This window comes from Aspergillus terreus, genomic scaffold (genome assembly GCF_000149615.1).
Source record: "Aspergillus terreus NIH2624 scaffold_16 genomic scaffold, whole genome shotgun sequence".
Taxonomy (NCBI): Eukaryota; Fungi; Ascomycota; class Eurotiomycetes; order Eurotiales; family Aspergillaceae; genus Aspergillus; species Aspergillus terreus.
Genome location: NT_165939.1, coordinates 434833 through 461395, shown reverse-complemented (window position 1 = coordinate 461395; position 26563 = coordinate 434833). Strand labels below are relative to the sequence as shown.

Genomic DNA, 26563 nt, shown 5'->3' with positions numbered 1-26563 from the left:
GCACAGATACATTTTACCTCAAGCATATCGAATGCGAATGGCCTGAACTGCGGTACTCGGCACATGTGTACTAGAGAACAACCAGGGAAAGCACAATAGGAAAATGAATAGCCCCTATGGTCAAACTGTACGAAACCAGTGAGCCTCAGCCAGGTTCAAATCATATGTGCATAGTAAAAGTAGTGAACATTAAATGGCTATTTACTCCTATAACCTTTAGTTCTATCTCCCCCTCGCATCAGACACACTTTTCGTATCACCAACCATGGACATAAACTCCAGACACCAGTCTCTCTATATATAACATCAAACAACCCCCGCAAGCCATATACTACACGAACTCCTTCACCCCCTCAACCAAACACCCATGGATCCCTTCCGGCGCCACAACCATCCCATAACACCCCGTTAACCGTCTCCCACTCCCACAATCGACCTCATTGCCCGCCAAGTCCGTCACGCGACATCCCGTCTCCTGCGCAATCAGCATACCCCCCGCATGATCCCAGATATTCGACCGATACTCGCGCTTGCGCGGGATCTTCAGCAGCACGTTGCACCCGCCCACCGCAAGCGCCACATAGCGCAGCTGGGCCGACCACAGATCCGTCGCCGGCGGCCACGGCGCGCCGAGCCGGGCCGCCAGCCGCGCATGCAAGTCAACGTCCGAGGACGTCGTGGACGTACAGTCGACAAACGAGATATCGCGCGGGTGTGTGACCGGAGTCCGGGGCGGGATGCGCTGCGCCGGCTCTAGATCCGTCGGGGAGGCGGTCATGGTGCGCGTGTAGGCGCCGTGGCCGGCCACGGCAAACACCTGCGTCCCGTAGCCGGTGCGATCGACCGCGTCTTCCTGGATGTAGCCGCCGGGCGTGGCGGCGAGGATGTCGAGGCTGAGATTCGGGCAGCCCAGGACGCCGAGGCGTTGCTGGCCCTGTTCCACGAGGGCCAGACACACGGCGTATTGCTGGCCGCGAATGAAGGTCGCCGTGCCGTCCACGGGGTCGAGGACCCAGGCGCGGTTGTGCGGGCTGCAGGTGCCTTTGGCGCCGAGGTCGATCAGGTCGAGCATCTCTTCTTTCGAGGCGGGGGTGTAGAGCGGGCTGTCGTCGGGGGAGGTGTGCATGGACGCGACGAGCGCCCAGGTGCGGTCGAGCAATTGCGGATCCTTGCGCAGGGCATTGGAGTCTTCCTCGCCGACGATGTCATCATCCGGGTAGACGTGGTGAATGGCGGCGATGATGAGCGCCTGCGCGGCGAAGTCGGCGATGGTGACCGGGCTGGAGTCGCTCTTGTCGAGGGCGCCTTTGTCCACGGCGTCCAGGACTTTCTTGGTGAGGAGGGAGGCGCGCTGGACGGTGAGACAGGCCAGCTGGAGTTCTTGAGCGTAGGGCAACTCCATAGTGACGGGACCAACTGTCCAGCAGTCGATCTGAGTGCAATTGAGCGTGATGGGGTGGAATTGAGGAAGATGGAGGGGACGTTGGAGGATGACGATTTTGCAGACGGGTGGGTTCCTTTTCGGGTTAGCGTCGCTGGATGATCTGCCCTACGTCTTGTATACAAGGACATCTACGACGAAGGACCGCGATCACTCATAACCAAATAATAGCAGAGTCATAACAATTTACTAACGATAATTATGGGTATATTTATGTACCACCGAGATCCCATCAACGCCATCGCGAATTAAAACGGAGCAAACGCCAACTCATACGCAAAGCCCAGGGTCAGTTTCGCATGCTGTAGCATGTGGTCAAAGTTCAAATACTTGGCCTTGTCGTCGGTCGTGTGGATGCGCTTGTTGGAGTTTTCCATCTCGGATTCAGTCGCCATGGCCGCCGGATATCCGTACTTGCTGGCGGATGTGTGATCCGAACACGCGTAGCCACATTTCGTTTCGATAAAGCCGATGTCGCAGTACTGTTTCGTTAGATACACCCCAAATAGGACTTATAGGATGACAGGACTTACAGAAGTTACCACCTCCTTGAGGAAATCGGTCAAGGACTGGTCGACGTAGTCCACCATGATGCCGATTGCCTCGTCGCGACCCGCATCGAGCGCGCCCTGAGTATAACCCGTCATGTCCTGCTGCAACATGGCCTTGATATCGCGATAGTCCTTCTTGTACTGCGAGAAGATGGCTTGGGAGCCTAGCATGCCACCTTCCTCAGCGGAATACCAGTGGAACTCGATAGTGTTGGGCGCCTCGCCGCGCACAACGGAGTCTGACTGCAGCAGACCCCGCAGGGCTTCGAGGATGGTAACGGTGCCGCTGCCGTCGTCATCGGCACCGGGGGCCGCCAGAATAGACGGCAGGAAGAGATTGATGCTGTCCTGGTGCGCACCCAGGACGACCGTCTTGCTGGACTTGCCGGGGATGCGGGCGATAATGCTGAATTGACCCCACGGGTGATCAAACCTTTCCACCGTCGCACCGTACTTTTTGGCGCCAGACTGCTTGACCACATCGAAAACTTGGTTATACAACCAAGTGGCGGACTCGATGCCGGACTGGGACTTGTAGTATCGGGTGTGGAAGGAGGTGAACTTTTCCAGGTTGGCTTCCATGTTGGACTTGGAGAGACCGTCGTTCAACGTGGAGACCTCCTTCGCATGTGCCATCTGTGTTGGATAGGAGACATGGCTGATGGTGTCTAAGGTGGGATAGAAACCAGTGTTACGTTCTGCGGTAACATCGATGAAGTTGACGCCATCCTATGGATGGGTGAGTGCATGCCAATGGAAATAGTTTGGGGGACATACCAGCTTCAATGCCCATTTTTCTTCTTCGGTCACCCAGCGTGTCTGATAGGGAGCGAGTTCAATGAGATATTTATCGGCGTCGTGGTGGATGTAGGGGTTGTTCAGCAACGGCTGTTGGGGGATGACGGCCGCAAAGGCGGACGACACGGTCGCGCCGAGCGTCAGAGTTTCCAGCTTCATAGTTGGGAATTAGACGGAAACGGGAGTAACAATCATTGGAGATGGAATGAATAAATATGATGGTATGAATATGTGCGAGGATGGATGAAAGAGAGAGAGTTGCAAGGGAGAGGAGAAGGATGGTAGGTAAGCAGAAGAGGGGAAGAAGGGGAAATGCGACCGACGTCAGAGTTAATCAGCGTCCCTTCAGGCTACACTCGCCCTTAAGTACCTTAACTAACAACCAGGATAATCACTATCGCCTGTCTCACCGTATTGTTTCTTGCCGCGTTCAGGTTAGTTAGTTAACTATTCTTTATCGATCATGACTCAACCTATTTTTGGTCTTTGAGCTGGTGGATTGAGGCAGGACACTGTTAGCGCCCAAGTGGATCGATCATCTTAGGGCCATTTCTCTGGACTCTGCCTGACAGCTCCTTTGTACTAAACCTAGGGATAGATTCGATCCTCACCGCCGAACGTCTTCCTGAAAAAACAGAAGAGATACTAAGCATCTACTACTTATCTGCACATTTCCATTGTACTCCATACTGCTCCTCACCCGCACTCTCGGTCGATCCCCCATACTCCCCACTGCAACCGGATTGTCGCCAGGAGATTTAATTAACTAACCGGTCCGTTTAATTACGATCATCCTCCACGCGCACGTGCCCGGGGCTGTACCCTAGTCCATTACTGGATAGTATCTACGGACTGCCTATTCGGAGTAGGTACTAACTAGTAGTGGCACTGCTGATCCAAGGCATACTGCCCCAGCCTTGTTGCTGGGGATCGAACAGCTACAGACCGCCGAGATCTAGGTCTCGATGTTGATGTAAATTAAGGGACACTGTGCTAGTCTTGATTCAAATATCGCTACTCTATCAGCGCCAATGATTCGCGTGTACAGGCCGACAGGGTCGTTTTGGCGCCTATTTTCGAGGGTCTTGTCAGTATGGGCCTGTGATAGGTTTTGCAAAATGATTACGCCCTGGGATGTATGGCAAAGCATAACACTGTTGCTGCATGCTTGCTACTGGGGACCTAGGGTTCGAATCCTTCTTCAATTGTCGCAACCCTTATGAAACGCAGCTTCCTAGCCTTGAGGTTTCGCTTTTCGGTGGGTATCGGAGCCGGGTGCCATCTGAGAAGAACAATATCTGACTGGGTGATGTTGTAGTCAGCAGCTCATCTACAATACAGGAATATATTCCACAGATGGAGGCGCATCAGCCCAAATATAAACACCTGGGAGTGGTCCATGGTAGACTGTTCGAAGACCTTGATCAGTATGAGCTGTTGCGAGAGATCCGACGAGCATCTTGACTCTCTCCACACAGCAACGGATTCATGAGGTCGGCCGAGAAACGCGACAACATGGGCCAGGAACACAACGTGCTGTACTTTGAGATGGAAGGGCGCGATTGTGAACAGCTCTTATCTGGGGGCCATGTAACTATGCTGACTCTCATAGGAACAAGATCCGTAGAAATATGCCGCTGCGGTTGCTGCAGCATACGCAAAGATTCTGCTCTCTCGACCCAAGAAGATCATCGGCTAAGACGTCACCAGTTGCTGAGCCAGGTGGAAGCGGGGGTTGTCTAGGAAGAGACCATGTTTGATTGTCTTGAACAGCCATGTACAAGATGGATCGACAGGGTGTGAGCATAGTAGAACCTGACGTGTTTGCATCTACAAAGTCGTGTCTGTTGCTGTTTCTGGGAGAATACGAGATGACATCATTCGATGAATCATCCTCTGGATCGGGAATCGAGGGTTAGGGCTAACGTGATAGTCGGACCAATCACATGCCCTGTTTGTCTCCCGTGCCCCGTTGTGAGTCAACGGCCAGTCAGGATGGGTTCCTGCCCTGGACTAGACGCGAAGAGGCAATCCTTATCTCTCGCTTTCTCCCCGCTCGCTCGACTCGCTCACTCTATAGAGACATCTCACGCCTTCACTCAATTCGCCCTCCAAATATATATAGACTATCCATCCCTTATTGCCCTCCAGTTCTCTCTAATCATCTACCATGGCTATCCATCCCGGGTTGCGCCCTCACAATAGCCCACAGGGCCACCTATCTCCCCAGCAAACTCGCGCCATCTCCGCCTGGAGCGAGCAAGCCGCCGCCTCGTTGGAGAACCTGACCATCTCCGAGCCGGCAACAACCGGCGAGGACACGCCCAGTCCCTCGCGGGGCGGTCTCCGCGGCGCCACGGTGTCCCTGTCCATCCCCCTGGACGACCCCGTCCCCAGCCCGGAAACCACTGCGCACCCACGCGTCAAGTTCCTCGGCACCTCATCTGCAACCCCCGCGCAAACACCAAAAGCGCCCTCGGTCGCGTTCCGCCGACGCGAACCGCTCCGTCGCGATAGCCTCAAGCGCCGCGAGGCCCTCCTCAAAGGCAAGGACGGGAGTCGGCGACGACAGCGCTGGGAGAATGGTAACCTCTCTCCCTAACATCCTACGGGGTGAAACGGCGTTAGATGAATGCTAATCCGGCAGACCGTCTCCTGAACAACCCCTGGGCCGAACCACCCTCTCCGAAAGACTGGTCCATCCAGCCTACCCACACCCGCCACGACCCCATGCCCTACTACCTCGCTCCGCTCTGGGACGTGCACTTTGCGCATCTCGACCGTGCGACGAACGGCCCTGCCACGCCGGCTGTGAAACACCGTGTTCCGAAAGACCTCCGCATGAAGCTCAAGCACGCGCGGGCTGCGCGCGGCATGCTCCAGGATATCGAGGAGGATATTCGGGGGTTCATCCGACGGTGGAATGAGCGGCAGGGTCTCCTGCGACGGGAGGGGCTGGCGGATGCGCCGGCGGATAGCGACGAGTCCTCAGAGGACGAGGTGGTGTTTGTCGGGCGAAACGGGCAGACGCATGACTCGCCGCGGCATCAGCGGCAGATGCGGACGATGCGGGAGGAGATGGCGGCGCACGGGGAGCACGGGGGCGAGAAGAAGGTGTTTGAGAGTTTGGAGGCGGACCGTGGGGCTGGGTTTGGGTAAGTGACTTTCTTGTGATGCTTATGTGTGATCTGCTCTTACGGTGGTGGCGCATGCTGACGGTTTAGGCGCTGGCTGGTTCATTCGCTCGCGACATACTACGGACTGCATACGTGGTCGGTGACGGTGGGCGAGCCGGCGCGTCGCGAGGCATACGTTGGGTTTTATGCGCCCAAGGCGGTCGCTGGGTCGACGGCGACGTGCCGGGCAGAGGCGATGATCCAGCCCGGGGAGGAGCTTCCGCGGCCGCTGTGGGCGCAGGTGTAAAGTATAAGATGCATATGCCGGAAGAGACGCCGTCCGGTCCGGTGCGTATATAGAGCTAGATTTAGACGAAGAGGTTGGGATTGAGCGAGACACGCAGCGTGTAGTAGGCGTAGGCCTGGAGACGTATTTGGTTCTGCAGCTGCTGGTCTCTGTGATATTGAGTTGTACTGTCTGAGATATGTCCCGAGCGGCCGATACTATTACACGCTATTGCTGTAGTGTATCGGAAGATGGGCGGTCCAACGGTGAGACATATCAGATCTTACCACTTGTACTCACGAACTATTCTGTATGTGGTCGATCATTGAGACCAGGCAAGGGAGTATCTACCTTATTGCCGGGACAGACCTCTACGTAAATTTGTACAAGTATCGACCGACTACCGGTGAAGCCACTTGGCGGTCAAAACGCAAGGAAGGGCTCGACCACCCCACCGGCTCCATAGCAGTGGAGACGCTGAAAACTCATGCCTTGTTGTTCGTGGTGATGTTGAAGAACTACTCTCGAGTGCCTCGAGATGACGACGATGGGTCTCGGTCCGCTCCGATCGATCCCGTCGGTCCCATGGAACTGATCGAAACTCTTCTACTGTATACACCTACCTACCTGTACACTGTATACTTCCTCCGTATAAACGGGTATTGTGTTGCAAGTGGTGTGATCAGCCAGGATCGGAGAATATCGCCCGCCAGGCTGTTCATTGACTCGAAGGAATGCCGACCAACGTGGCCGTGGGCTTATGGCATTCCAGAAGTCTGCGCCACGGTGGTATACTGGGAAGATCGGCTCATTCATTGTCACTCATTGTCTGTTCGTCGTCAGCTGCCCATTCCGCTGGATTTGTTTACCGGTTTGCCCTCTTCCTACGTATATACATACCTACCTGATACCTACCTGGTAGGTAACTGTAGTATCTGTATCTATCTGACATCTGCTGACTCTATCCCTTTCTTCCACTCCACAGACTACTAGGTACACTCAGACGATCCCCGGTCTATTTCTATTGTTCTATTCTGAGCTCGCCAGCCCCCGCCTTGCGTTAACGTGGTGGTTTTCCCCTCCTTGCTTGCTTTTTCACCTCCTCTCTCGCATATCAACCGCCATTCCTCTTATCCTTACCCTCTCTTCTCCCTCCCTCTTCGCCAACTACCATATCCCTTGTACCATATCTCCACCATCATGTCCTACAGTCAAAACACCCGCTCCGTCGGGAGTTCCTCTTCCACCCACAGCGACGCCTCCGACCGCTCCAAAAGCACCATCCCCACCGTCTACAGCGATCGCCCGACATCCAAGCGACGAGACGACTACACCCCCGATCTCCGCGATATCACGCCGACAGATTCGGTCTCGACCTACGCCTCCACCATCCCCTCCACCGACGACCTCGCCGACGAGCCACCACCCCTCTATGAAGTCGACGACCGTCGCATCGATGTCTACCCCACCGATGTCCTCCCCTCCACCCCATCCACCTTTGGCAAGCTCTTCCCCTCCTCCCGTCGCCTCCTCATCCGCCACGACGATGCCACCCTCGACGGCAACATGAACCTGCGCGTCGACACCTCCGTCACCCAGCGCGCCGGCCACCAGCAGGACGTCACCCTCTTCCACCTGCGCATGCACGACCTGTTCTCCCGGAAGTTCTCCTTCCGCCGGTACTGCCGCGACTCCGGCCGTGAGGTGTGCCACTCCGAACGCCGCTCCCTGCCCACCGCTGCCGAGAAGCACCCTGTCCTGCGCCGGTCGTGGTCCAGCGTCCTCGCCAGCCTGCGGCCCGGCAACGGGCCGGCCCCGGGCACTGCTCTCGAGCACAAGCGCCACGACTCCGGGTATCGATCGGGGACGGACGACGCGGGCGTCGACGAGGACGGCGGCGGCGGCGGCGGCGACGGCGGCAGGGTGCCCCGCGATGGCGGCCCGCCGTCTGTCACCCTGGGCGATAGCATCCGCATGGAGTTCTCAAACTATGCGCACGTCGAGCTCAAGCGCCGCGGGCAGCGCTATGAATATGAGTACTGGGCGACCAAGTACCAGTGGCGACGGCAGTGTCGGAAGGAGGGCGATCTGCGCACCGTCTCGTATCATCTCATCAACACTCGCACCAACAAACAGGTCGCGCACATGATGCCCGAAATCCTCACGCCGCTCGAGGCCGCCGACGAGGAGAAGAAGGGCGGGTGGGTGCCGCCGTCATCGCTGTGGATCAACGATCCGTCCGTGTATCAGAAGATGCCTGATGTCGCCGAGTAAGTCCTTTTTCTGTTCCGTTGTCTGTTGTGCGGCTTGCGACGGCCGATGTGTTGTCATGCGCTGGATGTGTGTGTGCTAACGCGATGATGTAGTGTGATCGTCGCCACGGGCTTGGTGGTGTTGGTCGACGACTGCATCCGTCAGAAATGGCACGCGCACAAGCCGGCCTCGTTCTCGCTGGCGAGGAGTATCGAGCTGATGGGTCCGCGACGCCTCATCGATGAGGTGTTCCTTCGGCGCGGGTCGGCCTGAGCGGGCCTCGCGTGAGATGCGTGTGATGGGCGTGCAGGCGGATCTGATCCGTCTTGCGTGCATCGCATTGGGGTTGTGACGTTGACGAGATTTACGACTGACGACGAGGGACGGGCTTTTGGGCATTCTTTTCTGGATTCACATCCCTGTGTGTTATTTTGCGGCAGGGGTTCGCGTGATGGGACGGCGGTGGAGGCGCATGTTGGCCTACCTAGCTCTGGATAGCGGAATTATTATTTTTAACCATGATCGTCATATTTTATATTTTTATTACCGATGGTTCATGCGTGTCACTGTGGGCGCTGCAGATATCACGACCCTAAGGGCTTAGTTGCGTGTCGAGGCTGTTGTTCTATAACAACCGCCGTCACCCTAGTCGCGCTGAACCATGGTTCACTCCCCCTGGTGCTGCCTGACTCGTTTTCTTCCCCGCTCCCATCTCCTTTCGTCGCATCGCATCGCAGGCGAGCTGACGGCCTGCTGTTGTTTCTTTTTCCTTCAGCTGGAGGACACACCGCATCCAAGGTAGAGAGGCATGGAGATCTGAATCGCTCTCATAGACGCCTAACTACCGCCTCCCGCCGTTCCTGCGCGTCTGGCGCCCGGACTGGTCAGACTGCAATTAAGCTTGTCCAGCGGGGCGATCGAGGCCATCCCGACGGCGCTTACAAGGCCTGGGGACTGTCGGCGACGCGTCGGATGGGGTTGTTTGCCCCATCTCCACGCATCAGACAAGCTGGCAAACTCCTGAGCTAGCTGGCGATAGCTCTCGATAGCTCTCGGCCTGTCGCGTGGTCGTCGCGCCTGGCGCCTCTTATGCAGGTGCTGCGACGATGAGGCGGTTCCGGCTGGGGTCAGTCGGACGATTGGGTTTCGCATCATCTGGAGCATGCGTCCTTGGGCCCGTTCTCTTCGGTCTTGTCATCGGTCGAAGAGGGGACGGATCTCTGCGTTGACGAGCCGACGACAACGCGATGCACGTATGTATGCCCAACACGGTGCCAGAGGAAAGCAGCGAATCATGACGGCCCCTCCCCCGGAATTTGGGGATCGGGTGTTGTTCTGGATGGATTCGACCCAATCTGTGTCTCTCTTCGCTGGCAGTTTGATTCCGGTTGTTATTGTTATTATTATTCCTTTTGCGGTGCGGGAAAAGAAAGGGAAAAACGATAGGCCACCGAATCGACCTGCACAGCGGCCCGGTCTTATCGCCCTTTCGGTTCTAGGGCTGAGATGCTCGCAGGCGGCAGAACTATGAGGGAGAACTGCTTGTCCCCCCCTCCACCACCGTCGCAGTGAGGATTTTATCATTGATGAGCTGGCATACCGCACTGTGACCGAGAGGGCCCGCCGTTGCTGGCTCCATGAGTGGCCCCAGGCCATTGCTTCTGACTTCAATTCGTTGCTTCTGCGCGGATGGAACCCCCCTCTCCGCTTTTGGGCAACGAGACCACCACGACTGCTTGCCCTCCACCAACCAAGTCTGATCCTGGTCCCGGGTGATTTTCCAGAACCCACTGATGTGAAGAGCGTTCATGAGGCAAACCTGGCTGGCGTGGTTTGTACCCGATGGGGGATCGTGAACCGTCAGGACTGGCCTCGCGGCTGGCCTCGCGGTCGACGACGAGAAGACGGTGGTGCGTTGTCGCCAACGCCTGTACTACAAACCGCATCAGCAATTGGTCAATGCTTGCTTGTGTCGTGTTGCGCTGGGGGGTAAATGCGCACTGTGTCGCCGCCTCGCGGAACCGTCAGATCTGGTTCTGTGGAGACTAGCGGCCTTCTTCCCTGGACGTTTGGCGTTTCTTCAAGGGTACAGTCTCAGTCGGCGTGCGCCGGGCCGTTCCAGCTTGCAGCCTCAAGATGATCCGCAGATGCTCCATGCCACTGGCGTGCCTTGAGTGGAGGGATAAGGGAGGGGGAAATTGGCTGACGCTGTGCCATGTCCACCGCGACATGCATAAGTCCGCGTTGTTAGGTTCGATGGGCGAGGTGCCGTGTTTGTCACGCCAAAAAGCTCTCTTCTGCACAGTGACGCTCTGGGGCTGTCGAAGGATGGCCCACCGTTTATATGATGGCCTCCCCGCTTCCCATATCGAGACCGTTTGACGCGAAATTAATATTCGATAAAACCGACCTGAACACAGACTTGAACATTAAAGCGTCAAAGACCCAAGGCACAATTCAATTCATTTTCTTTCTTGTCAATTGCTGTCGTCCTTGTGTCGTCCGTCTCTAGTACCCACGACTGTCTGAACACCCCTCCTTACCCGATCTTCGGACTACTACTACTACGCCTACTACTACTCTCACCTCGCCACGCTATCCGTGTCCGAACCCTGGACAAATCGAATCCTTCGATCCGTCGCCTCACTCCTGTCAGACGCCGCTCGCGCATTCCGCCGTCATGTCCGCGCCCAGCTCCTCGCTAAGCGACTACTGGCAACGAGAACTCCAAGGTATGCCCCACTTCCCAGGCAATATCAGGGTTTCATATGCTAAGAGACGCAGCCCATTGCCAGAAGATCGGGCTGCCTGCCCCTGTTTTTCACATCATCTCCGACCGACGAGGTATGTCCGTGTTTCTTTCTTTCGTCTTCGCTTCATCCTGCCCCCCCGGCGGCGGCCTCGTCCGGACTGTCCTCCACGCTGGTTGAACCTGCCCACGGTCCGACAAGTGGAGTCAGCTCACCGACTTTTACTCCCTTCACCTTCATTTTCTTCTTCTCTTTTCTCTCCAAAGGATAACCTGCTAACGTCCCAGGCGGCCGAACGGCGTGGTCCAGCTTTGTCGAGCTCAAGGTCGCCAACGTCAGCTCCCCGTACTGGTTCGACGGCGAATACACCAACAACGCCAAAGAGGCCGCCGCCGAGGCCGCCCTCAAGTGGCTCCAGAACCCGAGCATGACGCCGACCTTTTACACAGGGCCCGGCGCGCCCCCGACGAACAACATGTACGCGCGAAATCTGCGCCGCTAGCCGTACTGTGCTGCTGTGTGTCTTTCCTTTTGTTCTGCTCCCCCTCCCTCCCAACCCTTGCGAACGACACGACGCTCTTGCCGATTTCTGCCGGACCGCAGACGTGTACAACATTCGACTGTCGATTCTCGATTCTTCATTGTTTGTGATGCGATGTGACTGTGCTGGCCGGGGCTGCGGCTGCGTCTGATTGTGCCGGGTATGCGTGTGCACTTGGGTTCTGGCTTCTGGTGTATCTTATTTCGTTGCTTCTGCTTCTTCTTCTTCTTCTTCTTCTTCGTGGTCCGTCTTTTCTTTTTACTTTGTTTTTTACTTCTTGTGCTGTTCTTCGCTGGTTCGGGTTTGACGGCTGCGACTATCTTGACGACAGATAATATTCATGAGTGAGAATGACATCTCTTCGGTCTACTTGTCTACTTGCCTGCTGGGCTTACGGTGTACGGTACGGTGTCTGTGTGTAAGCACGGGGACGGAAGAAGTTTGGGTCGGGTGTGAGCTTAACCTTATTCCGGGCCGTCTCACGTGCGTACCAGACTTCTGCAGAGAGTACGGAGTATACAGAGGTGGTAGTCCATACCTTACTTCCAGGGTAAGTTCTTGTCATACCTATACCTATACCTATACCTATACCCCTTTGGGATTATTATCGTGATGTCAATCTAATACCCAGCTGTTACGATCTCTGCAGATTGCTGACCCAGCGAGCGCTTCTCCACCTTCATGTCTAACGCATTGCTCCCACCTGGCACCGGCCCCCTCATTACCTAGACACTCCTATTTATCCAACATCTAGACTAACCAAGCTTATGCTCCAGACAGCGTTAATAGGCAAACCTCTTCCCAGTCACCCCCCGATTCCTCCACCCATAATACAACCGCAGCACCACACACCCGACACAAACAAACAGCAACAACGCCGCATTCGTCCAATGCCCCGTCGGATACCCGCGCGCCTTCTCCTCGCTCTTGTAAATCCACACCCCGACAATCTGCCCCGGCGCCCCAAACGACACGTTCAGCGCGATCGCCAGCCCCGTGCCCGCCGTCGACGTCAGGTTCGCCGACAGCCAGCCGAGCAGCGGCGGGATGCAGGCGAAGGCGCCGCTGGTTGCCACGATGAGGCAGCCGTAGCGGTGCTATCATATCTTTAGTATACTGCGGAAGCTGTGGGGGGCTGGGGAAGGGGCTTACGAGGTATGCGTCCGGCGGAAGCACCGCCGACGCGAGAAAACCCATCGCGCCGATCAGCGCGAACGCTGCCGAGTGCAGTCCGCGACTGTTGAAGTGGTCGGCGGACCACGCCGCGGCCGTGGTTACCACGTACGCGGCCGCCCACGGCGGCACGGTCATCAGCTGCGCGCGCAGGTTCGCGTACCCCAGGCCGCTGGTGATAGCCGGGGTGAAGAGCGAGAGGCTCGAGAACGGGGTCGAGATCCCAAAATATACCTACAAAACCCACATATCAGCAACAGCGCTCCCAAGGGCCGGGAGAGGGGAGCTACAGCGTAATGCGCATACAAGCGCCAATCGGTCAGCACAGCGCGCGCGTCCGCCCAGGTCATGGCGCTGGCCGCGCCCTTGGACCCCTCGGCTGCCAGCCGGCGCGCCGCCAGCGCCTTCTCGTCGGGGGTCAGCCACTTTGCCGTCTCCGGGTAATCCGGGAGGAAGAACCACACGAGGAAGGCGGCGGCGCACGACGGCGCGCCCTCGATGATGAACAGCCAGCGCCAGGCGGACAGGCCGTGGGCGCCGTTCATGTGCCCGACGCCGTAGGCGATGGCGCCGCCGAAGGCGCCGGCGAGCGTGGCGGAGGCGAGGATCAGCGCGACGCGCATGGACCGCTCCGAGTGGCGGTACCAGAAGGTGAGGTAGTAGACCAGGCCTGGGAAGAGGCCGGCTTCCATGGCGCCGAGGAGGAAGCGGATGCCAGTGACTTGGGCGTAGGAGTGGGCGCCGCCGAGGCCCATGGTTGCGGCGCCCCAGGAGAGCATAAGGAAGGCGATCCAGCGCTGCATACATGAGTGAGTGTTGCAGGGAGGATGGGGGAAGGGAGGGTACGCTGGGTCTGAGTTTCTTGAGAAAGTAGTTGGACGGGACTTCGAAAAGGGCGTAGGCGATAAGGAAGACCATCAGGGCGATTCTATCGGGGTTAGCTAAGTGAAGGAGGTGTACTCTGTATAGGACGTGTGGGGCAGTGGACGTACGTGTACTGGTAGGAGGACATGCTGGTCTCCGTGAGGAGATCATCGCCTGTGTTTTCATTGAGGATTTTGGCATTTCCTGTGGGATTAGTATACGGTATGCTATATAGTCGCAGGCTCGAGTACCAATGTTGGAGCGGTCCAGGTAGCACAGGAGATAGATGCTGGCGCAGAGAGGGATGATGCGCAGATCCTGCTTCAGCACGAGAGCCCTCTCTTGCGTGCTGTAGACGTCCTACAATCCGTTAGTAGTGGTCGTTGACATCAGGCGGAGACTTACATCTGTCACTGGCTCGGCCAGTTCCACGTCAGCATGGGAGGTTTTCTCCGGCACGTTCATGGTGATAGGATGGTCGCAGAAATGTCAAGCGATGTGCGCCCCCATTATTCTTATACGGACTGGCGTCCCCCACGTTACCCCGATGTAAGGAAGTAGGGGCTAACTAGGGCTAGTTGCTTACTACCGGACATCGTCCGCATCGTGGGGGATTCTGCAAACAATGAGAGACATTGATCAGCCGGTCAGTTACTGCAGAAAGATAGAGAAACAGAACAAGCCATGAGAAAGAGTACTGAGTAAAGTAAAGTAAAGTAAACACGAGGATCTTTTGATCTCCGCATTCTGGGGAAATGGAGAGATGATGTAAGCAAGGGGACACTGCAAACACAGCAAACGCGGCAAACCAGTCAAAAACAGATTTATCGATAATGATCTGGACTCAATTGTGCTGCTGCATCAACAGTTGTCCCTCATCAGTCAATGCCTGGGAGATGTCTTTCGCTCGTCCAGGAAATCACCAGCTCTAGCACTTCTAGGAGACCCTCTATTCCCCCCCTCCTCCGCTTAGGGCCTCCCAAATCCACCCAATTCGCCATGTCGACTGCCCCGCGCAAACCAATGCCCTCGGCGTTGAAGCTGGATCTGCACGCAAAGTGCTCGGTATGCACACTCCCAGTCTAGCAATGACTGGCTAACTCGGTTAGACGACAAAAGCTCGCGCGAGCACCTTGCACCTCCCCCATGGCGACGTCCCCCTCCCGATCTTCATGCCCGTCGCGACTCAGGCCTCGCTCAAGGGTCTGACCTACGACCAACTCAAACAGACTGGCTGCATGCTCTGTCTCAATAATACATACCATCTGGGATTGAAGCCTGGTCAAGCCGTGCTGGACGAGGTGGGCGGTGCGCATAAGCTGCAGGGATGGGATCGAAATATCCTGACAGATAGCGGGGGGTTCGTACCAGGCCTAGTACTATGACAGACTTCCACTCACATCACCAGGTTCCAGATGGTCTCGTTGCTGAAGCTCGCCAATGTCACCGAGGAGGGAGTCCGCTTCCTCAGTCCGCACGATGGATCGCCTATGTGAGCAGCACTGCTAGGCTATCTTTTCATGCGCTGACCGCAACCAGGCTGCTCACTCCGGAACACTCGATCGCCCTACAAAACTCCATCGGCTCCGATATCATCATGCAGCTCGACGATGTGATCGCGACCACGTCCCCCGATCACGAACGTATCCGCGAAGCCATGGAGCGGTCCGTGCGCTGGCTGGACCGGTGCATCGACGCTCACAAATATCCCGAACGCCAGAACCTATTCTGTATTATCCAGGGTGGTCTGGATCTGGAGCTGCGCAAGCGGTGCTGCGAGGAGATGGTAGCGCGTGACACACCGGGAATCGCCATTGGAGGGCTTTCGGGGGGTGAAGCGAAGGAGTCGTTCTGTGAGGTGTATGTTTGATTGAATTCTTGCTCCGACGCCTCTAACCATGCTTAGGGTCGATACCTGCACCGGGCTCCTTCCCGAAGAGAAGCCCAGATATGTGATGGGAGTGGTAAGTCGTCCCCGCATGTGCATACTTTCTGTGACACTGACATTTCAGGGCTATCCCGAGGATCTCATTGTCGGAGTGGCCTTGGGCGCCGACATGTTCGACTGCGTGTGGCCCACACGCACAGCCGTAGGTTACTCCGAAGCTTGATTGGGTACATAGGCCATTCTAACTCGTACAGCGTTTCGGAAATGCCGTGGTTTCGACTGGTACGCTCAATCTGCGTCACCATTCATTCGCACAGGACTTTGGTCCTGTAGAAGAGGGCTGCACATGCACGATCTGTCGCCCTAAAGAGCAGGGTGGCCTCGGGATCACCCGCGCGTATTTGCATCATCTCGCGGCGAAGGAGACCGTGGGCGCTCATCTGTGAGTTCGCTGTCTACCTTACAGCTATAGTATCCATGCTAATTATCAGGCTCACGATCCACAATGTGCACTATTTACTTGCTCTCATGGGCGCCGCGCGTGAGGCAATCTTGGAGGACCGGTTCCCCGCGTTCCTGCACCGGTTTTTTGGGAAACTATATGGCAGCAAATCGGAGTACCCGCCATGGGTGGTTGGGGCGTTGCGGGGAGTGGGAGTGGACTTGATGGAGGACTTGTAGTAGATATGAGATAAATAGACAGAGCCGTTGTGTTCACGATCTGCAGGACACATTCATAGTCCGAGTACCGATTGGGCAATATTACCACGTGACCACGTGCCGCGTCGCGCGTCCCGAAACAGAAAACACTTCGACTTTCTCTTGCACCATCTCAGATACCCCGTTCACTTCCTACCCCCCTCCTATTCCTAAACAATGGCGGTCGCACATGATCCTCCTGCCAACGGCGTCAACGGCGCCACTTCCAACAATGGCACCACCACCAACGACACAAATCCCCATGAAGAATACCAATACATCAACCTAATCCGCACCATCATGGCCGAAGGCGAATACCGCGCTGATCGCACCGGCACCGGAACAAAAGCCATCTTTGCTCCCCCGCAACTCCGCTTCTCCCTCTCCAAGCGCAGTGAAGACGGCACCGTCGTCCCCATCCTCCCCCTCCTCACCACCAAGCGCGTCTTCCTCCGCGGCGTCATCGCCGAGCTTCTCTGGTTCATCTCGGGCTGCACGTCCTCGCAGCCGCTGTCGGACCAGGGCGTCAAGATCTGGGACGGCAACGGCAGCCGCGAGTTCCTCGACAAGATGGGCCTGTCGCACCGCGAAGTTGGCGACCTGGGCCCCGTCTACGGGTTCCAGTGGCGCCACTTTGGCGCTGAGTACGTCGACGCCAACACCGACTACACGGGTCAGGGCGTCGACCAGCTGGCCGACGTCGTGCGCAAGCTGAAGGAGGCCCCCTTCGACCGCCGCATCGTCCTCTCCGCTTGGAACCCTGCCGACCTGTCCAAGATGGCCCTGCCCCCTTGCCACATGTTCGCCCAGTTCTACGTCTCGTTCCCCGACGGCCCCGACAAGAAGGGGTCGCTTTCGTGTCTGATGTACCAACGGTCTGTCGATACCGCCCTCGGCCTCCCCTTCAACATCGCCTCCTACGCCCTCCTCACGCACATGCTCGCCCACGCCGCCGACCTCAACCCTGGCTCTTTCATCCACACCATGGGCGACACCCATATCTACTGCGACCACATCGAGCCCCTGCAGGAGCAGCTTGATCGCGTGCCAACAGAATTCCCAGAGCTGCGCATCAAGCGCGACGACCGCGGCAGCGGCGTGATCGACGGGTGGAAGGCGGAGGAATTCGAGGTGCTCAACTACCAGCCGCACAAGACGATCAAAATGAACATGAGCGTGTAGACATCCTACATTTATATACGCATTCCCATACGACTGGATAATGAAGAATGAACCATAAAATGAACCCGTAACACCCGCTATGCCTGCACCCACAGCTTCAGTAGGCACCTTAGGTATCTATGAATTACTTCCCCAGAACAACCCCGGCCCCCCGCAACAAAACCAACGTATGCCCCTGCTTTACCTTCCCCCCGCCCACCGTCTCCGAAAACTCCAGAAACTCCCCACTCTCCACATGGAACACGCGCAAGCGCTCCTCCTCGCCCGCCCGATTATTCACATTCTCCACCCGCAGCCGCCGCGCCGCATCATCCAGCACCCGCCCAACCTTCCATCGCGCATCGAACCAGAAATCCCCCGCCGGCGGCTCCTTCGCGCTGCCAGTCGTCTCCGCCGTCCCGACGACATGCACATACAGCCGCTGGTCCGCCGGCACGCCCGCGTCGCCCTTGGCCGCCTTCTTCATCGCGTTCAGCTGCACCACGCTCCCGCTTTTCGTCTTCGCCTTGGGCTTTGCCGCAGCGGCCGCGGTAGCGGCGGCAGATATCCCCTGGCTCTTGTCCTTGCCCCAGGTGCGCACGCGCGCAAACATCGACCGGATCGTCTCGTTGGGGGTGGCGCCTGCGCCTGTCCCCGCGCGCCGCGCCGCGGCAACCTTGGCGCAGTCGTGCTCCTCCGGCAGACGGTGTTTGAGACAGTACTGCGCGCGACAGTCCGGGCAGCGCACGCCCGGATCGGTGAGGGTGTTGATGAGCGTTTTGCAGTGCAGGTGTGCGCACTGGTCGGAGTTGTAGATGGTGGGTTTTTGTGTGGCGGAGGAGGAGGAGGTGGAGGAGGCGTTGGGCGAGCGGCGGCGGGCCCATTCGCCGGCGCGCGGGCAGCGGTGCGCGGTCTCGGTGCGGTGGTCGAGGCAGAAGGTGCCGCGGCAGGATTCGCAGCGGAAGGGGAGGAAGTCGAGCTGGTGGCAGTATTCGAATTGGCAGTGGCGGCCGATCGACTCGAGGTCTTTGTCGGCCATGGGCATTTGCGTGAAGGATTCGTTGGAGGGCATTTTGACGTCGTCTCGGGAGTATGAAGGGGGTCTATGTGAGGAAAAGGTAATGACAGAAAGGGAGGACGGGCCTCCGTGATGGTTATGAGGAGAGGATTAGGCTGCGATTCGATCACGCTAGAAGACGCTGGCAGATGCGGAGGCTGAGTCAGCGTGGCGCTGCTTATCAATCCTTATCAGTGGGCTGAATGAAGTATATACTATAGTACATAGCTCTGGATATTCTCTGCCTTCTGTGGCGGAACATGATCTACACCATATGACCTTCAGCTGCAATTATTGTGTTCTTGGATACGTGGATTACCTCCATGGAACTGTGGGCCAGAATGGCTTGAAGAGCGGAAAGAAAGTTATAGTCCATGTCACGGATTAATCGGATGAAGCGGTGTCGTCTTTATTCTTTCTACGTGATTCGGATACGATTCATCGAGAGGTTCCTATTAAGTTTAGTGAGCAGTTAGGAAACATACCTATGGCAAGCTATTATCGGTACTTTGCAAAGTACCGCTGAAAGGCCCCTAGGATAGGATGAGTTCTTATACATATTAAGTTCAACAGTACTTCAAGCTCAACGGCACAGTTATATTTAATTTTTCCTCCAACGACAATAAGTAGCTTTATTTACTAGAATACTGGGTTATTTGCAGTCAACCATACGGACGGTAGACCAGTATAAATGCCAGTGGTCGCGCCGGCTGGGCAATCAATGCCAGCACCAGGCAGCTATTAGTTGCTGACTGTATTAGCGCTTTCTGACTTTTACGATAAAGCTTTTGGAGAAAAGGATAGATCAATCTAGATTAAATTGTCTTAACAAAGCTGCGCTGCGTGTCTATATACTGCGAAATTCAAGAAATATTTATGCTGAACACACAGTCAGTGTCTGACTGCAGGACACCCTTATAATCGGTTTCGATGATCTTTATGAAAATTATTCTGAATCCGGAGGCAATTGCATTCAGTAGGAACCTAATAAGGTATATAGCTCTTGGAAATGTTTATAGGTCAGAAATAAGCTCGTCTAGGTCAACGCCTACAAGACCCTCCGTCATCTTAGGCTTTCACAACCGTCTCCTCCCAAACCTTTCGACACTTCATAATTTGATTAAGAGGCAGTTCAATCATCTTTCTTCATTTGCCTAGGAACTGATGGAGCTTCTTCCCCTTTTTCTTTTAGCTGTATCGTCATCCATCTGTCCTTTGCACTAACGGCATCCCAGTTCGGATTATTACAATTCTCCTTTGCTTGATTAAGCCACCCATCCCAATTTGGCGTCGCGGGAACAAAGTTGGCTTTTTTAATCCAATCGACTGATTTGGTGGTCCGAATGGCATGCCAAATGGCATCGGTGTAGTTAGCAGCCTCAACGGTAGAACTCCTTACTACCTTGACCCACCGCAGATCCCAATGCCACCCGCGACTGACTTCAGGAGTTAAAGCGCAGAACATATATGCCACGTTCAATGCCAAGTACGAAGCACCCAAAGTGACCTGCATGGACCAGGAGCAGTTGGACATCAAGACAATGCCCATCATTAAAAATAGCGTGCCCGCATAGATTAGAATCCGATATGTTGTCGCCCCTGCCACATAGGTGCATCTTGCTTCGCCTGAATATAGTAACCTCGCCACTTCTTCGTCGCAATGGACCAAGATAAGAGCCCCTTCACGAGTTCGAAGAGCGAGATCTCCGGGAACCCCTTCCCTGAAGGGGGTGTGCCTTCTTGCCACATAGGACCGCCAAAATGATGCCGCACTGTGGAAACTGCTGGCAAGAGACACCAAAACAATTGCAACGACTGCGGGCCCATCATGAAGGATAATCGCCCAGATCAGAATGCCAGCCGTCCAAAGAGAACTGCCTATCGTGATCAACTTCAAAGGCGCGAAGGTTCGTACTGTTGCCAATTGATTGTGTTTTCTAAGGGGGCCTTCTTCTTCGTCGGCAATGAACTCGATCGTTATTTCCTGGAATTCGTAAGGTCGAATCAGGTCAAACTGGTGGAGCATGCTAGGAAAATAGGGAACACTCTGTAAGTGGATCCCCGAGTAGATTCCAACCACAGTAACATCGGTAGACGGAAGGACTGCTCGGCGAGAAGGTCGAATTAACGCATGGGGCGCTGGTAGCAGCCGTGGGAGTAAAATCGTACGTGAAGCAGTCAGAGGTTGAACGATCTCATCAATAATCGACTCCCCAATAATAGCAAGAAGCCCAACGAGATCAAATTTCCAGTCGCCGCGAGACTTGGGGAAGTCCAACCCCATGTTGATAATCGGATAGTCTCGCAAGTCTGCAAGCCCAAGACTTAATGACAAGAAATTTGAAGTGTCAGCTGAAGAGATAAGTCGGTGACTAGGCTCAGCTTATACCAAGCCTGTGCTGTGCTGTAACTAACTAACTAAGCCCAACTCGTGTTCGTTTGTGTAACGCGTTCAATCAACTAACTAACTGTTGTGTTGGTTGGTTGATTTCATCGTAGCCTGACCCCTCGCAAGTCCCTTTACGCACGCGGGTAAACCACTTGGAAAATTACTTAAAGCCCTCTGGAGGCCTATCCAGGCCCAATTGCCGTTCTCGTTGTTATGCTATCTTTGTGATCGGTGTCGTCGTGGTTCGCCTACACGGGCAAGGCAGTCATTCTGGTAGGTAAAGTGCCTTAGCTCTGATCCGTATTTTGGTCATTACTGCCTCCGTCCTAACAGGTCTTTTTATGACACCCAAAATCTGTATGCTTCCAGGATAACGAAGGAGAGCAACAGGGGGTGCGGAGGTGTTCTTGTCTCATGGAAGGTCCTCGCCAAAACCTGAGGGTTTACAACTGCGGCTACGTTGATTCTCAACTAAATGATGGCGTCCTCTACTTACTGCTCCAATTGCTTTAATAACTCTTCCTCGACTCTGTTCTCACGGAAGCTAAAGGAAGCCAAACATTGGTGCAGAAGCGTTTGGCAAGCCGCCGATACAAGCTATCCTATCCTTACTACATGTAGGTGCTTCCTGGGCAGTATATAGAGCTCGAGGATCGTGATCATCTCAGAGACTTCTTTTCCCCATTATATTGCTCGGAACCAGGAAGATTGCATTACTTTATCGATAATTACATGGTATAGGGTGTCGGATTAAAGATGCTCTGAGTTTGTTTGGTTTACTCCAGCAGACCTTCATTCTTCCCGGGGGCATTATTATTTGGTATAGGTGCTCTTCGTCGACTCTAATTATGCCATACACATGTTATTAGAGGATGCAATCTACGACAAACCCCGCGGAGACCAGAGATCGGCTTGCGAGTATCTAGCCAGTCGGCAGTGTAAATCGTCTATAACAAGGCACCTACTCTACCATAACCTTGCTAACCGGTCAGCTGACTGCATGACGATGGGGTCGGCGGCTTCGATAGCAATGGACGAGGGGAATAGCAAACACGGAGAGGCCGGCCCAATGGCAAAAGTTCCTCAAATTGGTTAGAGGGGATACGGCGCCAAAGGATGGGGAAAGCATGCAACGAGGAGAGGCGGGCGGACGAGGAGGCCATCGATAATAACCACCCATCCACGATGCCAAGCGGCAGCCAAGCGCTTTCCTCGATTGTGGAGTTATTCGCCGTCACCGCAGCATACAGAGTAGGTACTTACAGTCCGTACCTGGAAGAATGTTGTAGAATATATACGTGGCATCCTGTGCAACGTATAATATCTTTAAGTATAGGAAGTAGATAAGCATCTCGGCACTGGCCTCGGTATCTAGCGCTATTTGAAATATTGTCTTAATGCCGTTGATAACTGTCTTCTCGCCCGTGTATCTGATAGATACCGTCCGTAATAAAATATCGCCTATCTAGGTAGCCAAGTCTGGACTGGCGCCAGGGGCTTGGAGATTGGCGAAATCTGGAGATTCGGCGGCCAGGACCTGGAGACGTCGTTGTCCCACGCGACCTCGCCGTTGTCGTACTTGACGATGTTGGGCCTCAGGCCTCGCTCAGCACTCGTAAAGCGCGGTCCTGATATCCAGGGTCTACGCGCGTGTGAACTAGCTTTGCAGAAACCCCATGCGTTGGATATTGGAGAGTAAAGTGTATCGATCTTGACGATGCACTCATTGGGACTGCCAACGGGGAAGACCTGGGTAGGAAGAAAGTTGAAGAGATGCAAAGTCTGCCAGAGAAACTATCAGACGAATCTGGTCGAGGACGACCACTGACTGCCGATGAGAATGAATAGTTCGATGACCCTAGAGTTACTGTACGACTGATCTCGGCACAGCCGAGCATATTTACCTGACAGTCCCAAATCCATGCGTAATGAGGAAGATCTTGATAATCATCATTCATAAACTAGCCAGTCCAACAACGGGGGTATATCAACACTACTCTACAAACAGTATTAACTGTGAAAAAACAACTCAAACGAAGCCAAATAAAGTCAACGCCTCCAATTACTCATGTCCATCCTTGCTGGAATCCTTGTCGAATTGCAACGCCATGCCGCCGGTAGAAGGGCGTCCGTCCGACGCTTCATGCCCATATGCGGCACTCGCAAACGGAATCGCACTGCTAGACGTAAAAACGGGAAGACCGCTCCGAGCATGTGATGCAGTCACCGGCGGCGAAAAGATATTAGACTGAGACTGGGCCTGCGCCATGGCCTGCGCAGTATCCGGCGTCATAGGCGGAGAGATGGCCATCTGTGTGGAAGATCCCGCCTCCACAGGAGGACCTTCACTGATAGGGACTTGAGCAGCAGGCTCCATAGCCACAGTAGACGGCAGTCCTTGGTCCTCCACCTTCACCTCGCTTCCAATCTGTGGGGCGGGATACGCGCTTGTTGCATGCAGGCTATCCGGAGTCGACAGAGCGCGAGGTTCCCCCTTGGCCGAAACAGCGCGCTTTTTAGGAGACTTTACTGGTGACCGCGGCGTCCTCGGCCCTTTTGAAGATCGCTGCTTGCGCTCGTCCGCCGCCCGTTCTCGTGCTGCGTATTCCTCCGGAGATGGGACCTTCAATTTGATGTTCAGCTTGCGTACGCCTGCAGTCAGGCTATCGACATCGGTGGGCTTCTCTCCTGCGCTGGCAGCTGGACGCGGATTTTCGGAACCCTCACCCGCTGACAATGTCGAGAGGAAGGCAGACGGGACCCGCGGCACCGGGGGTACTTTTCTAGGACTCGCTGATCGTTTAGGCGTGGACGATCGGGAAGAGCTGGTTTTGCGACCTGGCGTTGCTGTGCGTGTATTTGAAGTGCTCGTTAGCTGGGACGACGCTCTGGGACGCACGTCCGCGAGGGGCGAAGCGTCAGGCTCGGGCGTTGAGGTAGCCGTGGAATTAGCGCTCTTCCGCCGCGTAGAGCGGACCGATGGCGACGGCTCAGCCAAATCCGTAGTCGAGTCGATGGTGGTCCTCCGATTACTCTTGAGCACCTGTCGCTTGGGCGTCTCGGCAGTGGGTGTGCCAGGCAACGAGGACTTCGGTTTGCGTACACGCAGCTTCATGCGATTCTCTTCCGGAGCGGTCGATGCGCTTGCGTTCCTGGAATTCTCGGCCGCCGTCTGACGCTCCCGCCGCAGACGAGAAGCTTCCGCATTGAGGTCTTCCGGTCGACAGCTGGTTGTCTGACGATTGTTGGGGATGAGGACTTTGGACAACTCGTGCGTCGCAGTCGCCCAGCTAATCGGTGGTATCTCCGGTTCTAAGCCGACTTGAGAACCGGTGGACTTTCGATCGCGCGAAGGCGTCACAACTTTGGCGGCGAATGACTGCGTCGGAGCAAAGTACGTAGACTTGGGAGGCTTCGCCGGTGCAGGGGGTGGGTACACCAAGGCTTCCAGCTCATCTAGCGCATTGGGAGACCACCATTCAGGATCGTATGCGGGTTCGCTGAAGGGGCGAGCTGCAGCGGTAGGAGGATCGTACAGACCCAGTCGATCGGTCATTTCAGCAGCAAGCCGGTTCACTTGCTGGTCATCGGCATTCACAGCGGCAAAACTCGAATCCCCCAGCCCCGACAGATGGCTCAAGACACCGCTTGTCAAAGCGCGATTGCTGTATCCCCCTTCCAAAACGCTAATCACCCGGCCATCGACTCCCAGTCCGTCTTCTTCGGACATGCGGACTACATCAGCCGTGAACCGCGCGTAGAAGTCGGTGGGAACGTTGACCTTGTGTCGCTGCATCCCGGCACCCTCCCATTCGCTCGCATCAAAACCAGCTGAGATGAAGATGGCTGCCTTGGGCGGCGGTCCGTTAGGGGTGCTGGCAAGACGCTCCGTGTGTAGGCGCAGGAACGCGCGTGCCTTTTCGAGCAAAATCGTGTACCGACTGGCATACAGCTCCCAGAACTCGAGGTCGGTCTTCCACGGCTCCAGATGCACGTTCCAGATGGACTGTCCGTGAGCCTTGTCGATACACACACTCGCATTGCGCACTTTCTCCGGATCACCCGTTTCGCAGGGATAGGAATTGATGTCGTGTAGGCTGAAATACCCGATCATGGTTTTTTTGTAGTTTGCCGCGTTGCGAGGTGCAGTGACAGCCTTCTGGTTCTGCGCCCAGGCGATTTCCTGCGACCCGTCGCCGTGGTGAAGGTCGAAATCGAAGATGGCAGCGTGCGTCAAACCGTGGTTCATCGCTGCATACGAGATACCTACATGAACGTTGTTGATCCAGCAGAACCCGGAGGGATGGTCCGATGAGCAGTGATGTCCCGGTGGGCGAATGCAAACAAAAGCGCGCTTCGTCGAGCCGGGGCCTAGGACCGCGTCCACGCCATCGCAGACGCCTCCGAGAGCCCCCTGGAACGCATTCAACGACTCGGAACACAGATAGAGGTCTCCTTCATGGAAGGGAGGGGCAGAGGCGTTATCCTTGCCGGCGCTGGGAGGTCGAACCAGCTCCTTTCCGTTCAGCGCGAGACGTGATTCTGCCGCATCACACATCACTTTCAAGTCCTCCATCCATTTCGAGCCATGCACATGTGCTACTGCTGGGGCACTCAGCGCCAACGTCCGTGAGGTCTTGCGAATCTGGAACGGTGGCACGGGAAGCTGGCGAGGATCCAAGTCAGGGTGCGGAGCGAAGCGACCGCCGGTGTACCGGTGCGAAAGACGAACGTATGCAGCGGATATGCCAAGGACAGTGGCGAGAATCCGCTCTGGTCTCTCTACAATGGAGTTTAGGGCAGCTCGTGAGGCGCGGGGGCGCGAGAAGCGATGACCGTAGCAATCGTCGTGGACGATGACAAGAGCCTGCGACTGCAGATCGGCGGACTGGTGTAATCCCACTTCTTTTTGAAAGTGTTCACTGGCGATCGCAGCGGCGGTAGGCATCGAGCCCTCCATTCCCGCTCGGAGTGGCGATATGGCGTAGTTGCCTTCGTTTGTTGTGATGGCGGGAGGTGGCGTCGTCAGGCTGGACGAGGGGTAACGCGATAAGTCGCGATGCGGGGACGTCGGGCCCCCAGAAGAGTTGCGGCTGGATCGCAAGGATGTAGTGGATGAGTGTTTCTTTAGCCGGGGTGTAGACTTGCGACTCTCATCTCTGAGGGAGTTGGCACTGGTGGTGCGTCGCGGTGACGAATGCGCCGGCGATGCGACAGGACGCGCTGAGGCATCCAACGGCGACAACAGCGAGAGAGACGACACGCCCGACGAAGATACTGGCGGAGGAGTCGCGACGGCCAACGGATCACTTACACGTCCTGACCATGGCGCAGGAACGATAGGATGGGGTGCTTTTGAGGAGGTGGGAGGGAATGGTGCAGCTGGAGGATCGTCGCGCTTGGAGGGGTCCATGACGCAAAAGAAGACAGGGGCATTGGGGGTTCCTCAGCGGAGTCTTTATGAGAGCAGAATCTAGCAGACAGACAATAACGCGATGGGACAGCTGGCGATGGTGAACGAACGCCACGTCAACAAAGTTGGGGTGAAGAGGAAGAAGTATGAGAAAGGGAGAGACAAACGCGGCAGCCCCTCGAA

General features: G+C 55.8%; 9 protein-coding genes across 9 annotated transcripts; 4 read left to right on the top strand and 5 right to left on the bottom strand.

Moving 5' to 3' along the window:
* Nucleotides 1-331: 331 nt before the first annotated feature.
* lap1 (putative aminopeptidase) lies at nucleotides 332-2949 on the bottom strand (the record flags this gene model as incomplete). The annotated part of the gene is made up of 4 exons (XM_001209417.1): nucleotides 332-1517; nucleotides 1718-1923; nucleotides 1975-2721; nucleotides 2770-2949. 4 exons carry the CDS (start codon nucleotides 2947-2949, stop codon nucleotides 332-334), a joined length of 2319 nt encoding a protein of 772 aa, XP_001209417.1.
* Nucleotides 2950-4960: 2011 nt separating this feature from the next.
* On the top strand, nucleotides 4961-6213 carry ATEG_10114 (uncharacterized protein; the record flags this gene model as incomplete). The annotated part of the gene is made up of 3 exons (XM_001209416.1): nucleotides 4961-5375; nucleotides 5438-5945; nucleotides 6015-6213. 3 exons carry the CDS (start codon nucleotides 4961-4963, stop codon nucleotides 6211-6213), a joined length of 1122 nt encoding a protein of 373 aa, XP_001209416.1.
* Nucleotides 6214-7392: 1179 nt separating this feature from the next.
* Nucleotides 7393-8718, top strand: ATEG_10113 (uncharacterized protein; the record flags this gene model as incomplete). The annotated part of the gene is made up of 2 exons (XM_001209415.1): nucleotides 7393-8462; nucleotides 8559-8718. The coding sequence occupies 2 exons, from the start codon at nucleotides 7393-7395 to the stop codon at nucleotides 8716-8718; spliced, it is 1230 nt and encodes a 409-aa protein (XP_001209415.1).
* Nucleotides 8719-11125: 2407 nt separating this feature from the next.
* ATEG_10112 (uncharacterized protein) lies at nucleotides 11126-11697 on the top strand (the record flags this gene model as incomplete). The annotated part of the gene is made up of 3 exons (XM_001209414.1): nucleotides 11126-11177; nucleotides 11230-11289; nucleotides 11483-11697. 3 exons carry the CDS (start codon nucleotides 11126-11128, stop codon nucleotides 11695-11697), a joined length of 327 nt encoding a protein of 108 aa, XP_001209414.1.
* Nucleotides 11698-12127: 430 nt separating this feature from the next.
* On the bottom strand, nucleotides 12128-14238 carry ATEG_10111 (putative MFS transporter; the record flags this gene model as incomplete). Its single annotated transcript, XM_001209413.1, has 8 exons — nucleotides 12128-12278; nucleotides 12589-12833; nucleotides 12889-13143; nucleotides 13200-13706; nucleotides 13756-13837; nucleotides 13902-13977; nucleotides 14025-14133; nucleotides 14179-14238. The coding sequence occupies 8 exons, from the start codon at nucleotides 14236-14238 to the stop codon at nucleotides 12128-12130; spliced, it is 1485 nt and encodes a 494-aa protein (XP_001209413.1).
* A 534-nt stretch (nucleotides 14239-14772) lies between these two features.
* Nucleotides 14773-16342, top strand: ATEG_10110 (tRNA-ribosyltransferase family protein; the record flags this gene model as incomplete). The annotated part of the gene is made up of 8 exons (XM_001209412.1): nucleotides 14773-14838; nucleotides 14883-15133; nucleotides 15182-15265; nucleotides 15313-15633; nucleotides 15680-15737; nucleotides 15786-15863; nucleotides 15916-16103; nucleotides 16153-16342. 8 exons carry the CDS (start codon nucleotides 14773-14775, stop codon nucleotides 16340-16342), a joined length of 1236 nt encoding a protein of 411 aa, XP_001209412.1.
* A 303-nt stretch (nucleotides 16343-16645) lies between these two features.
* ATEG_10109 (AN1-type zinc finger protein) lies at nucleotides 16646-18593 on the bottom strand (the record flags this gene model as incomplete). Its single annotated transcript, XM_001209411.1, has 2 exons — nucleotides 16646-17575; nucleotides 17727-18593. 2 exons carry the CDS (start codon nucleotides 18591-18593, stop codon nucleotides 16646-16648), a joined length of 1797 nt encoding a protein of 598 aa, XP_001209411.1.
* Nucleotides 18594-19393: 800 nt separating this feature from the next.
* On the bottom strand, nucleotides 19394-20862 carry ATEG_10108 (uncharacterized protein; the record flags this gene model as incomplete). Its single annotated transcript, XM_001209410.1, has 3 exons — nucleotides 19394-19425; nucleotides 19468-19513; nucleotides 19804-20862. The coding sequence occupies 3 exons, from the start codon at nucleotides 20860-20862 to the stop codon at nucleotides 19394-19396; spliced, it is 1137 nt and encodes a 378-aa protein (XP_001209410.1).
* Nucleotides 20863-21743: 881 nt separating this feature from the next.
* ATEG_10107 (histone deacetylase hosB) lies at nucleotides 21744-26380 on the bottom strand (the record flags this gene model as incomplete). The annotated part of the gene is made up of 6 exons (XM_001209409.1): nucleotides 21744-21809; nucleotides 21858-21889; nucleotides 22231-22397; nucleotides 22505-22595; nucleotides 22872-22906; nucleotides 23034-26380. The coding sequence occupies 6 exons, from the start codon at nucleotides 26378-26380 to the stop codon at nucleotides 21744-21746; spliced, it is 3738 nt and encodes a 1245-aa protein (XP_001209409.1).
* Nucleotides 26381-26563: the final 183 nt, after the last annotated feature.